The 12825-nt window shown below is 47.7% G+C and overlaps 6 protein-coding genes across 6 annotated transcripts; 3 read left to right on the top strand and 3 right to left on the bottom strand.

Annotated features, from left to right (window-relative positions):
* Positions 1-547: 547 nt before the first annotated feature.
* On the top strand, positions 548-1455 carry N7471_007519 (V-type proton ATPase proteolipid subunit; the record flags this gene model as incomplete). The annotated part of the gene is made up of 8 exons (XM_057280238.1): positions 548-595; positions 654-671; positions 727-739; positions 819-901; positions 976-1082; positions 1138-1222; positions 1284-1369; positions 1419-1455. 8 exons carry the CDS (start codon positions 548-550, stop codon positions 1453-1455), a joined length of 477 nt encoding a protein of 158 aa, XP_057134498.1.
* A 545-nt stretch (positions 1456-2000) lies between these two features.
* N7471_007518 (cAMP-dependent protein kinase) lies at positions 2001-3333 on the top strand (the record flags this gene model as incomplete). The annotated part of the gene is made up of 4 exons (XM_057280237.1): positions 2001-2187; positions 2260-2349; positions 2417-2541; positions 2611-3333. The coding sequence occupies 4 exons, from the start codon at positions 2001-2003 to the stop codon at positions 3331-3333; spliced, it is 1125 nt and encodes a 374-aa protein (XP_057134497.1).
* Positions 3334-4496: 1163 nt separating this feature from the next.
* On the bottom strand, positions 4497-6313 carry N7471_007517 (FAD-binding oxidoreductase; the record flags this gene model as incomplete). Its single annotated transcript, XM_057280236.1, has 3 exons — positions 4497-4667; positions 4736-6002; positions 6066-6313. The coding sequence occupies 3 exons, from the start codon at positions 6311-6313 to the stop codon at positions 4497-4499; spliced, it is 1686 nt and encodes a 561-aa protein (XP_057134496.1).
* Positions 6314-7146: 833 nt separating this feature from the next.
* N7471_007516 (putative integral membrane protein (Pth11)) lies at positions 7147-8483 on the top strand (the record flags this gene model as incomplete). The annotated part of the gene is made up of 5 exons (XM_057280235.1): positions 7147-7360; positions 7420-7487; positions 7545-7730; positions 7793-8089; positions 8163-8483. The coding sequence occupies 5 exons, from the start codon at positions 7147-7149 to the stop codon at positions 8481-8483; spliced, it is 1086 nt and encodes a 361-aa protein (XP_057134495.1).
* Positions 8484-9130: 647 nt separating this feature from the next.
* N7471_007515 (glycosyltransferase family 32 protein) lies at positions 9131-10279 on the bottom strand (the record flags this gene model as incomplete). The annotated part of the gene is made up of 2 exons (XM_057280234.1): positions 9131-9159; positions 9226-10279. 2 exons carry the CDS (start codon positions 10277-10279, stop codon positions 9131-9133), a joined length of 1083 nt encoding a protein of 360 aa, XP_057134494.1.
* Positions 10280-12413: 2134 nt separating this feature from the next.
* On the bottom strand, positions 12414-12602 carry N7471_007514 (uncharacterized protein; the record flags this gene model as incomplete). Its single annotated transcript, XM_057280233.1, has 1 exon — positions 12414-12602. One exon carries the CDS (start codon positions 12600-12602, stop codon positions 12414-12416), a length of 189 nt encoding a protein of 62 aa, XP_057134493.1.
* Between the last annotated feature and the right edge of the window lie 223 nt (positions 12603-12825).

Raw genomic sequence — 12825 nt, 5'->3', positions numbered from 1 at the left:
TGGGGAATTTAAAGGCGATATCGAAGCGGTATTAATGGAAAAGCGCCAGGAGCCGTGAGCGCAACTAAGTCAGGGCTCCTTTCGATTTCATGCCCTCAGCATCCTCCGAGATTTGAGGTGAGTAGTAAAGGTAGGAGGGTTGTTGAAGGTGGGGGTGGTAGTTGGATGTTGAAAATGCAGTAATAAACTGGGGGGGGGGGGAAGAGGGACCGGACCCAGGAGAACGAGGATGGCGAAGGTGACGGCGAGGCCGGTATGGTAATTTCAATACAAAGACTCTTAATCTGCCGTTGATAGGGCTTTTAGAGTCGACATCCAGAATAGAATAGGTACGGTATCGTCACCGCCCAGGACCAGACAATGGCGTGGACTACGGCGGTGGACTACGGCGGGCGAAGTGGCCATGTGGAACACCCAAAGCCCCGAAACCTCCAGCTATCAACAGCCCGAACTTCTCCCTGCCCTTGATCTTGTATCAAACAGGTCTCATTTTCTTCTCATATTTCTTCTGTGTGATTTGCAAGATTAGTCTTGCTCCAACATCACTATGGCAGACAGTGAGCTTGCGCCCAAGTTCGCTCCGTTCTTCTCCTTCGTGAGTCCAAGGTCCTGAGAACATTGGAGTTGATAGACTAACAGGCGTTCTATACTAGGCTGGCATTGCCGCTGCAGTGAGTTCATTACAACCTCATTCCGATTCGACAGTGCACTAACAGTTCCCTGTAGATGATCTTCGGGTGTACGTGAAATACCTCGTGTGGATGGGAGCTAGTTCTCTAGGTTCTGGGTATTCGGACAAACAGCTTACAATCTCACAGCGGCAGGAGCAGCTTATGGCACAGCAAAGTCTGGTATTGGAATTGCAGGTGTGGGAACCTATAGGGCTGATCTCATCATGAAGGTAAGGAACCATTTATCCAAGTTCGCTGGTTTCGTGATGGACAGAACGCTGGCTAACTGAGTTCATGACTGCAGTCCCTCATCCCCGTTGTTATGTCCGGTATCATTGCAGTTTACGGTCTCGTTATCGCCGTGCTCATTGCGCAAGCAGTGGGCCCAACAACCAATATGAGCTTGTACACGTACGTTTCGAAAGTTGGGTGGATGTGGAGCATGGTACAAGCTAACACTGCACAGAGGTTTCATGCATCTTGCCGCTGGAATGTCAGTTGGTCTTACGGGTGTGGCTGCTGGTTATACAATTGGAGTTGTGGGCGATGCAGTAAGGACCCTATATGCGCAGCAACACGAGAGGACTATTGAAGCCCTAACAGCTACTCTAGGGTGTTCGAGCATACATGCAACAGTCTCGGGTCTACGTGGGAATGATTCTCATCCTGATTTTCGGCGAAGTTCTTGGGCTTTATGGGTATGTTTCTGAGTCAGACTCTTCAGATTACTCCTACTAACGTGGTCAGCTTGATTGTTGGTTTGATCCTAAACTCGAAGTCTTGAGCGCTGAGCAGTTTCATACAACAACCTATTCCACAACACTTTTCCGCCCGCTACCGGTCATCCTGAACTCGAACAGACGCCATTTAATAGATGCACGTATGTACCAAAAACGTACCAGGACAGATAACGGCCATGCGACTGGATCGAGATATGGACTTCTGAATCGAATACATTCCTATTTCTGGTGTACAATAAAAGAATCTTATATAGATTCGGCTCAAATCAAAGCTAAGAGCTTACTCAGAGTCCGGTTTATCACCGTAGTTTCTTCCCGTCCAGCCCCGCCCCCCATAGTAAATACGTCAGAGGTAGAACTTCCATTCTTACAACTCTTTGCCCCGCGATTTTTCCAAACAGACTCTTTCAAACCCTCGAACCTCAATGTTCTTTATGATCTGAAACCCGGGATCAACCTGTGTTGCCGATTGGTGGCGCGCTAACGGTGTCTCCATACACTTTTTTCCTCTTTTACCGCGATATGATCTTTGAGCATTCTAATGGCAACCGGAGCAGTGCAACATTCGCCAAATGAGGCGCCAGGAACCATGGTATTTTCTAAGATAAATGGCAACCTGCATCACAGGGAAAAGCAACTCGTCGAGTCCCTCCGCCCTTCTCCGCGATCCTCGAACCCTTTCCTCATCACCGAGCGCGAGGACGAGAAGCAACTGTGCATCTCGTCGAGGACTCTGCATGTGAGCGATTTTGTGCTCGTCAAGACTCTTGGAACCGGTCAGCGCGTGGCCTAACCCATATTTCTCTTACACGAATCGCATCTGACTGCATGTTTTTTTCATCGTATAGGCACTTTCGCTCGAGTGTGGCTCGCAAGGTTAAAGGACCAAAAGGACAAGAACAAAGTCTATGCGTTGAAAATTCTTCGAAAGGCGGACGGTAAGCGCCACTTTGTCTAACGTTGCGCGTGGCGAGGGATAACTCGTGCTGATTGCGACTGGAAAAGTGATCAAACTCAAGCAAGTGGAACATGTGCGCAACGAGCGCAAGGCCCTCGCAGCGGTCATTGACCACCCTTTCATCACCACCTTGATCGCATCATTCTCGGATGAGAAGTGCCTCTACATGCTAGTATGCCAACCTTTTTTTTGGAACTTGGAATATGCTTTGGATGATCACAAGATGCTGACGAATTGTTAGCTGGACTATTGTCCTGGAGGTGAAATATTCACGTATCTACGACGACAACGACGCTTTAGCGAAGCAGTCTCGACATTCTATGCCGCCGAAATAACAATGACAATCGAGTTCCTGCACGACGTCCATGGAGTTGCCTACCGAGATCTCAAACCGGAGAATATCCTGTTGGATGCCGATGGTCACCTCAGGCTTGTTGACTTCGGGTTTGCGAAGCAAGTCGACAATCGCGAGACATACACATTATGTGGCACACCGGAATACCTAGCTCCAGAGGTCATTCAAAACAGCGGTCATGGACTTGCAGTGGACTGGTGGGCTCTTGGAATCTTGATCTACGAATTTTTGATCGGACAGCCTCCTTTCTGGGATCAGAACCCTATGCGCATCTACGAGCAGATCATCGAAGGCCGTCTACGCTTCCCACCGAATATGCCATCTGCAGCGCAAAACATCGTCTCCCTACTGTGTAAAACAAATCCGTCGGAGCGACTGGGCCACATCTCTGGTGGCTCGACTCGAGTCAAGTCCCATCCGTTCTTTCAAGATGTCATTTGGGATGATTTGTTTTATCGCCGGGTGAAAGGACCTATAATTCCCCGCCTATCCCACCCCGCGGACACGGGTAACTTTGAGGAATACCCGGATCCCCCCGACCTCAGAAACATGAATATTTACACGGAGGATCTGAGGAAAAAGTATGAGCCTTTATTCAGTGACTTCTGAAATATTTGTTTGTCATTACAGCCCATCAAGCTCTCACCGAACCTTCGTTCTTCCGACATGCTCCAGATGACGGCCATCTCTCTCTAACCCCACGGGACCCCCACGGACGCGTCCCCGGTGAGCGAATGCTCCTCCACTCAGAGGCCGCACTCGCGATCATTCGCGATCATTCGCGTCAATCTTAACTTTTTGCTTTCAGATGGGATCCCATGACAGCCCTTGGCATGCATGTCTGTGGCGAATCTGGTCTCGGGGGATATCACACACCTCGCCATGCTATTCAGCCGGTCTCACCGCCGTCATTTGACCTTCCCACACATCCACACCCGTGGACAACAGTATGAAGACCATCCCACGGAGTATAGTTTTGTTTTTATTTTATTTTTCACATACCCTTTCTTTTGCAGAAACCTTGTTTTGATCATGATCATGGAGATTGATCGCGTGGGATCCATACTCTTACCCAAGAACCCCACCAACCTCATGAGGTTTCTACGCGCAATCTTGTGAACAGGGGGCGTTTTAATGCCATTTTCTTTTGACTTTTTTTTCGTCGTAAAATGATCAATATAATTTACATAGCTACGGGTGGTGAATAGCGATGTTACATAGGTGGTTGCTTCTTATATTCGGGATTTTCAATATAGTCTATTTAAGATAATGCTTGCTTTGGTACATCTGCTCTCATTGGTAGCTCAAATTTCATGCCATATTACACTCATTCAATAGAATAGATTATGCCTCTTGGGATTTGATACATGAGGTTCTTCGCAATCATCTCATCGCTTTCACAGGCCGGATGAAAATCGCCCGCAAAAAGCGAGGATTTGATTAGAAGATGTGAGCATCCGAGAAGAGAGAGAACACTAGTTAGGTGTGCCTAGGATGGACGGACCTAGTCATATAATAATCGCCGAGTCTATTAAGAGAAGCTAGAAATTCCACGTCTTTTGTTGACTATGAGATGGTTTATTTTCTTGTTCGGGGAAATTTGAGTATGGTAGAAATATATAGATCTTTCATATGGCAATCTGAGATGGTGGGTCTTCAAGTATACTTCAATCCCATCTCGCACCACATCACAATCTATCTAGCCCATATATGATAGGACTTATATCTTTGATATATTATACAGTACCACATTCAACTTAATTGGATTCTTCCTAGGTTGCTTTGCACAAGCGGCCACCCTCACTCTCTGTCCACTCATCAGACCCGACAGCGGTTCTGGCGTAGAAGATATTGTTCGGGTCATACTTGGCCTTGATCTTACGCAAGGTATCATAGTTGGTACCATAGAAGACCTCCTTGAAGTTGGGTTGTTGGAAGTCACCCTGCCAAAACGATAAGCATGTGTATACAATAGCGAAGGGAAATTAAAGTCAGATATTAGTTTACATACCTCATTCATATAAGCACCGGACTTGGGAGAAAGCGCAGTCAGCTTGGGAATGAAATCCTCAGTCATTTGGCGCTGGCGCTCCAACATGAGAGCAGAGTTATCCCACTCCCATGGGGTCGTCAACGTAGTATCAATCAGGGCGTCGCGCCAAGCAGGGAGGACCGCGTTGTGGACATCTCCAGACACCTTGTGGGAGACGTTCAAGCCGACGCCGATGAAGGTGCCGCCCGCCTCGGTGATCTCACGGTAGGCAGTCAGCAGAGCGTGATTGTTGTTCTGAACGACGGATCTTGGGACCAGCCAGCCTCCATACTGGGCAGTGCCAACCTCGATGACGCCTTGCATATCCTTGAACTGACTGTAGTAGCTCTCGTATTGCTTGGCCACCGTGGTGTACTTGATGCCGAGCTTGTCGAGGCTGTCGGTGAAGGGCTTGAGAAGCGTTACCAAGTCAGCGACAGGGATGTTGGGACCGGTGATCGGAGCAATAGAGAAGCTGGTGTTGGTAAAGTACCAGACACTCATAGCACCAGCGTCGACGATAGCGGGCAGCGCGGCGTGGAAGGTCTCGACAGTGCTATAGAAGGTATCTTGCGAGATACCCTCATTCGTGTAGGTCAGGTTCAGACCGGAGACGGGAGTTCCGGGGTGTGCCTTCGAGGTCATGGACCAGACGATACCGTAAGTGCCAGCGCCACCACCGCTAAGAGCCCAGAAGATATCGGAGTGCTCGTTGTCACGGGTAGCAGTGATGAAGTTGCCCTGGCCGTCAATGACCTCCCATTTCAGGACTTGATCGGCGGCCATGCCATAGCGGGAGCCGAGTGCGGAGTGGCCACCTCCTTGGGTGTAGCCACCGGCAAGACCAACAGTGGGACATTCACCGCCAACGACCTGGTAGCCAGTCTTCTCGGCGAGCTCGTAGGCTTCGTGGCCTTGGATTCCAGCGCCCATGGTAATAGCCTTTCCGGAGTAGTGCTTATCATTGTAGGAGTTGATTGACAGATCCTTCAGGTGGTGAGTCCAGATTGCAAGGGCTCCAGCGCCAGTGGATCGTCCATTGTAGTCGTGGCCGGTGTTACGGATGACAAGACGGATGTTGTGCTTTGTAGCGAATTTCACGGTGTTGGCAATCTGTGCCGGGCTGGTGACATTCACGCTGTAGCGCACATAGTTTCCCAGTGTGCAGGGCTTTGAAACGGGGTGGAATGGATCACAAGCACCCTCAGCAAAGAACGGCGCCATAACCGAGGAAGACGATTCATAGCTATCAGAAATTTAATAGTCAGTACTGGCCCTTTTGTGTTATTCTACATGCAAAGCCACATACTGCTCCTCGGGAAGTAGCCATCCATCCTTCAAGACTGCACAGGCTTCAGAATTGTAGTTTGGCGCATGGCAAGGTGTGCCGAGAGGCACGGTCTTCACTAGTCGGCCATCAATGGTCTTGTTTAATTGCGACCATAGCGAAAAACTGGGCCAGCAATCATCACCGGGAAAGCACTTGCATGCTTCTGAGGCTGAAGCCTGAGGTAGAACTGCTAATAGCGAAGTAATGAAGGATGCGCGGAAAAACATGACGGATTGGCTTCACGCAAGTGTATCAGGCTCTCTTTAAATATTCCGAACTTATGCGTGAAAAAGCTAGCAATCAGTGGCTCTTCGCTTAGAACATAGAAAAATCCACCTTATTGACGCCGCAATATATGTTGCAGCTAATCCACACTCCGGTCGTGCTAGCCCTGGAGAACAACCTCGGAATGTAGATTGTTCCGAGACCCATGGAAAGCCTGCCGTTTCCCCCACCATCAAACCTTGGAACCTTGGAACATCATGCAATTTTAAGCAACTTTAAATTTGAGACATTCCATGATTCTAAGGTTCGCCCGATAACCTTGGAATCCTTTCATACTACCTGTATAACGAATATTTACCCGTGTCTCAGTTCGTTATAACGAGGTACTGTAATTCATAAAACATATTCAGGGGCAGATCCCACCTTTTTTTTGGCTAATAGATCTTGGCTTTCTGCTTTCGATGTTCTAAAAGATGATATTTATCCAACCCTTTTTTTCTGGATCCCACAGTCCGTAGAATGTATAGTGCATAATGCAAAATCATATTCTAGTGGCTTGCTAATAGCTAGCTAAAGCCAAGAGAAAAAAAAAAAAAACAGAAAAAAAAAGAGATTGACAAATCCTAATTCATATGGATTCCTGTTGTTCTCCACAGTTGTGAATCTAGCGCGACAACTTAATATAAGCCCTCCGCCGCCCCACCCGACTTATGCAATCTTGTCTTCGTGCCCAGGTGTACGTTGTCCCCGTGGACTCCGTAATAATTATGAATAAGAATACCAAATTCCCTTGCAGAGGCTGCCCCCTTTCCTTACCCGTGATAATGATCAAATCATGGGCTGGGTATACAACCTCTACGAGACCGATCCAAACAGCGATATTCCGCGAGTGATTGGGGTCTGCTTGGTGTGCTCAATTCTAGCTTTCCTGGCCGTATGCCTGCGGTTTTATGTGCGAATAACCAACAAGCGCTTTCCATGGATTGACGACTATGCGGCACTGGCAGGTTCACTGTTGTCGTTAGCATACGCGGGGGTCGCCGTTGCTCGTGAGTCAATTCATTGATCAGCGAAGGTTAGCTGCGAACTGACAGAATGGTTATTCCAGAGACACGATGGGGCCAAGGACTCAACGCCGCCTATCTTCCACAAGAAAATATTATTCCTTTTAGCAGGGTGCGCATCGCAAGACTAGCATTGTTCGAACTCGAGGACGCTAACTTTGATCCATAGGTCCAATACATCGGTGGCCCGATCTACTGTCTCGCTGTCCTCAGCTTCAAAGTCGCCTTGTTGGCCTCGTACTTGCGTATTGCGGGGATTATCAAGCGATATCGCAATATCATAATTGCCGCCATTGTCGTGTGTGTCGTTAACCAATTGATCTTCACCTTTATCATATCAATCTCCTGCATACCGGTCAGCTTTTCCTTCTCCATTACCCATTGATCGGGGAAAACGGGTTATCTAACATCAAACAGGTCGCAAAACAATGGGATGTTTCTCTCGAGGGGCATTGCATCGAAACCCTACCATTCTACTATGCCCTTGGAGGAATAAGCATCGTGTTAGACCTGATAATCATAGCACTACCTCTGCCAGTCCTTTGGAAACTCCAGCTCCGCCTCAAACAGAAAGCCCTTCTAGCCTGCCTGTTTGCTCTCGGCTTCTTCGTGACCGTGATCCAGATCATCCGCATCTTCACCGTCCGGGATTTGAAAACCTTCACCGACAGCAAAAACATCGTGATCTGGTCTTGCGTGGAGATCAGCCTGGGTGTAAGTTGGATTTTGCTGTTTCTTCAAGTCCATTCTTCAAGTCCAAGGAAACTAACAAACCAAAAATGTATAGGTTATCATCGCCTGCATTCCCACGTACGGGCCTCTGTTCAAGTCCTTCGCTTCCACCGTCAACTCATACCGAAACCGCGAGACCTCGCGTACTTACGCGCTTGGCTCTGTTCGCCAAGGCACGGGGACGGGCACGGGGCATGCGCGCGGAAAGAGCAATTTCGAGCCTATATATGAGTCCGAGGGACAACAGGTTACTGAGATTCGATCCGGGGCTCAAACCAATGATGGGGATAGCGAGGAACACATGTTGTCGGAAGCGGAGAACTTAAAAGTATATGTGACCTCGGAGTTTACAGTTAAGTCTGGCGCTGTCCCTTGATTTGCCGTTGGGTTTTGGTATTATAGATTGGGGTTTTTGAACGTTTGAGGAATTCGAGTACATATATCCGATACCAAACACGTGTTTCCTCTGGAGTACGGAGTACTCCAATTACACATACACTGTTGCAACATAGTCGTATGTAATGTGTCCTCTAGGTTCGTATAATGGATATCCAGCGAGAAAATGATAGATCAAGATCTCCATTCATATGCAATGGGAAATTTTCGAAAAGTTGCCTTTTGGCTATCAAAACAATGAGATTGAAATCTATAAGTAGCTAGTATAGCTAGTAGCAACCTATTTACCGAGCAAACAAATAAAATGTAAAAGAACAGTTTATAGAACAATGAAAAACAAAGTGGGGGAATCATATGAACAGGTATCATGAAACATGGAACGGGTTTAAAGCTTGCGCCTGGGTTCAATCATATTCAAGGCACCGATGGTGACACTTCGATGCCGGAGATTTGAGGGTTTTGTGACGGGAGCAGAGACAATCGGGAGATCCAGAGGGGAGGTGTGGGTGATGAAATCGGAGCAAAGATTGAAATGAACTGCAAGCAAAGGCCTGCAAGAGGTCTCTGATACTATACAGTGTACAGTGTACAGTGTTGGAATCGAATAGAATAAGCCTGGGCCATTTTTCACAGTGATGGGTCTGTCTTCCATGTGCCTGGAATCGAATGTTAATACTACGTCCACATGAGACTAAATGAACGTGTCAAAGATAAAGACATACCTCCGAAATTGTGCTTCACAAAAGCCATGGGATCATCCGTATCCCCCGCACCCATTTGCTGCACACCGGGGCTGAAGCTGGTAATTGGAAGAACAACCACATCCCCAACCTTGCGGTGTGTGGTCTGGTGGCTGAAGTCTTCGTAGGTAATGTTCTTATCACCAGATTGGATATTGAAGTATGCCGGGTTGTTGAAGTAGCGGAAGATAGAATCCGTCCAGGCTCCAGGCCCCGTGAACTCCATAATAGTCTTATCCATCTTGCCAACCTTGAGGATGCCTGCCTTTTTCATTCGCAGAGCATGCTCGGTGATATAAGCCACCATATCACGAAGAATCGGGTGCCCGGGTTTAGACACAAGGGTCCACTGGCAGAACTGAAGACGGCGCGAATACCAGTCTTGCCAGTCATCGCGGTCAGGATCAGCCTCGATGCCAACAATGAATCCGATAGTTGATCGATCAAGTTCCTCGGGGAGCCACGTGTGCGCGGGCTTGAGTGCCAATGTGTCGATATCGCTGTAAACTCCCCCGCGTGCTAGAAGAACCAAGTACCGGAAGAAATCCGCCTTCATGACGCCAAGCGGTAGCGAATCATATGCTTCGAATACTTCAGGAACTGATCCATACAAATACTTGATCAGGTGTTGCTGTGTCTCGTCGGGGATGACTTCATGCGTGAACCCGGGGTGCATCTCCGTCCAGCTGGCCTCCGGGCCGCGAAGGTCTTCGTCAAACCAGAACGACCCCGGGCTGTATTTCCATGTTTGCCAGATGTACGCGGGGAATCTGTTTTCGATTTCATAGGGGAATTGATACCGGAGACGTTCGCGGAGTGGTGCTGTCGGTGATGCGCCGAGGGGCAATTGGGCACGACCTTGCGGTGGTGTTTTCCGTGCCAAATTTGCTATCGCTTCATCCTCTTCTTGTGATATCTTCTTCACCGGTCTGTACCCAGGCGCCCCAGGAACTTCAGGATCTCGGAACGAGCGGAGGATGAGAACAAAGGTGACCACGCAGAGCAGAGCGAGCAACACCTTGCGCGGGGTAATCATGACAGGCGATCGAGCTGGTGCAATCGGAAAATAGTTCGCTGGTCTTGCGACCGTTGTAGATTGGCCGAAAGATAGGAATCAAGGTCTCCGTGCGTTTGTGTTCCGTGATCCGCAAGCTCGGGGAATGTGAATAGTTTTGGTATGCGATTCGTTCGGCGGGTGTGACAGTCGAGCGATTCCAAATCCTAGGCTAAAGAAATTGAGAGGGTGACATATCGATATGCGGAAGTCTTGGATGTGACCTCGATGGTCGGAGATACGATCAACGCAGAATCGGGATAGGAGGCGTAAAAAAACGCCCAGTAAGAATTGTCGGTCACTAGTACCACAGAACAGCAAGGAGAGATTGAATCGAAAAAAGGGCCACGCTGTCTGGCAGCGAGTAATTTATTGCCTTTCTGGCCAGTTTTGTTCGACGTCAAGTAGAATAAAAGGATTGCGTATTCCGGAAGCAGGCTAAGTGGAGCCGCTCACGTGGCCTTGGGTGAAATGCAACTTAAACTGAGACCTCTGATATTTTTCGTTCTTGATTTGTTCGTTGTTCTATCTTTTGTGTTTTATGACATCCATGGATATATTTAGATTATTTCCTGCTACATTCATAAATCACTTGGCTTTGTCAAAGCACCCCCACATGAGTTGCTTCTTGCTCTATCCAGAATCGGTGATCATCCCGAGATAAATAATTCTTACAATGTACTATGTACTCCGTAGATCAAAAACTCTTGGTCCGAATAATAAACTGCATAAAACTATAAAATATACATAGCCTAAATTGTTTGATCTCATGTCTAATATGTAGATATAGTTTAACGCCGATCCGCTGCAAGCTCTGATAGAAGCGAAGCTTATATCCTATAGAACCTGTATCGTAGAGCCATCACCATCCTTATCCTTTCACCAAAAAGCACACCAGATCTGCCAAGCTCTAGGGACATTGGGCCTACTTAATTTTATTGGCAACGTGGCCACATCGATGATGAACAAGTACTAAAGAATTATGTATGAATGGGCCATGTACTACTAACAGTTTTTGAGACCATTACGAGAATACTTATTCCTTTGATAAAAGAGTATGTATGTAGGTTAATACATATGTATTTCGCAATTTCGACTCTTGCCGTGTGTCTTGTCTTCGCTTTTTGCATTGCCGGCTAGAGGATGAAAGAGGGATACGGATCAAAAGGCATCAGAATAGTAGATGCTTTGAGAAATGCAAAGGTGAAGGATATTATTAGAGATGCCGGTGAGAAGCCAGCTGGCTGATACCTTCTCTACACATATAAATATTTCTTGGATCTTTATCCTCATCAGCAATATGTATGTATCTCTCCAGCGAACCATGCTCTTGGCTCCTAAGTACGTCATACATATTCTATATTATCCGTAGATATGTAAAGCAAAGTGAGAGCAAAATAAAAAGAAAACCACCTCCTCGCTCCTCCCAAACGCATGATGGCACATAGATTGAGGACTACCTGTTCCCTATTGGACTCACTGCTAAGGTCGTACCAGCGAGAGGCCACCGCAGGAATGGATAAGCTTAGCGAGTCCAAACCAAAACCCCCAATATACTCATTGCTAATCTCAAATTGAAGAAAGCAAATATTATGCTGCGTAGCATGGGTGACTATAACAATCTCAGGGGATGTGGAATCAACAAGCCTAACCAGCAGAGCCTCGCATGTCATCTGGGCTAAACATTCGTCCGAAATGGTCGGTTTACCCTCCTCAAGCCATTGGAATTTTCTCTTGGCTTCTAGAATTGCTACGCGATTGTGTCGGAGTCGAAAATCGCCTTGATCATTCTGGATGCGTAGGCAAAGACCTCCGTCATCAGTGGCATTCATTGAGCCGAACGTAGGTAGAAATTTGATGGCTCGTAGCTTGGCGTCCCGAAAGTTGACAACATGCGACAATCCCTCCTGATCTTGAGGCGACCCGAAATACAGAACATGTCGAATGACGCATGATACAAGGCGCAGAGTGTCCTCTTCGACCGTAACTCGGAGTTGGTGTTCCGCATTGTCAATGTGACCAGTTGAAGATGCACTGTGAGAGCTTGAAGCCTGTGGACTGCTAGAAGCAACTTGGATTTTCCCAGAGCGGACGAATGCTGGATCTTGATTGGGTTTTATTTTCGCGCCGGTCTTGCCTCAATTGCAGCGTTGTTGCCACCGTCGGATTCGGTATCCATCGGAGAATCATAATCCGCATTGGAATCCTCGGAACGGTTGCCATCGTCGGAATTGCTGGGATAAATTGCATGATGTGTCCTCTGAGGGTCACGGTCACCCTTGAATGCTGCCAATGCTGCCCACATTTAAGCCAGCGAAGCGCTATAGCCAAATTTTCGCACAAGACTGTGCTCGCTTTGCTGTAAATGCTTGCTATCATTGGGGCCATTTACGAAATTCACAATCTCAACCGAGAACGTTGTGTCGGAAGATTGCGAGTGTTGGTTATGTATGCCTCCCTAACCGCCGGTTCCTTATTTTGAAACTGCAAGCCGAGGTCGCCCTGAACCACCCACCTGGCACGTTCGA

The sequence above is a fragment of the Penicillium samsonianum genome (genome assembly GCF_028829775.1).
Source record: "Penicillium samsonianum strain IBT 33392 chromosome Unknown utg000004l_segment0_segment0, whole genome shotgun sequence".
NCBI classification, from domain to species: Eukaryota; Fungi; Ascomycota; class Eurotiomycetes; order Eurotiales; family Aspergillaceae; genus Penicillium; species Penicillium samsonianum.
Note: the sequence above shows the minus strand (reverse complement) of the source record. Positions and strands in the feature narration are given on the sequence as shown.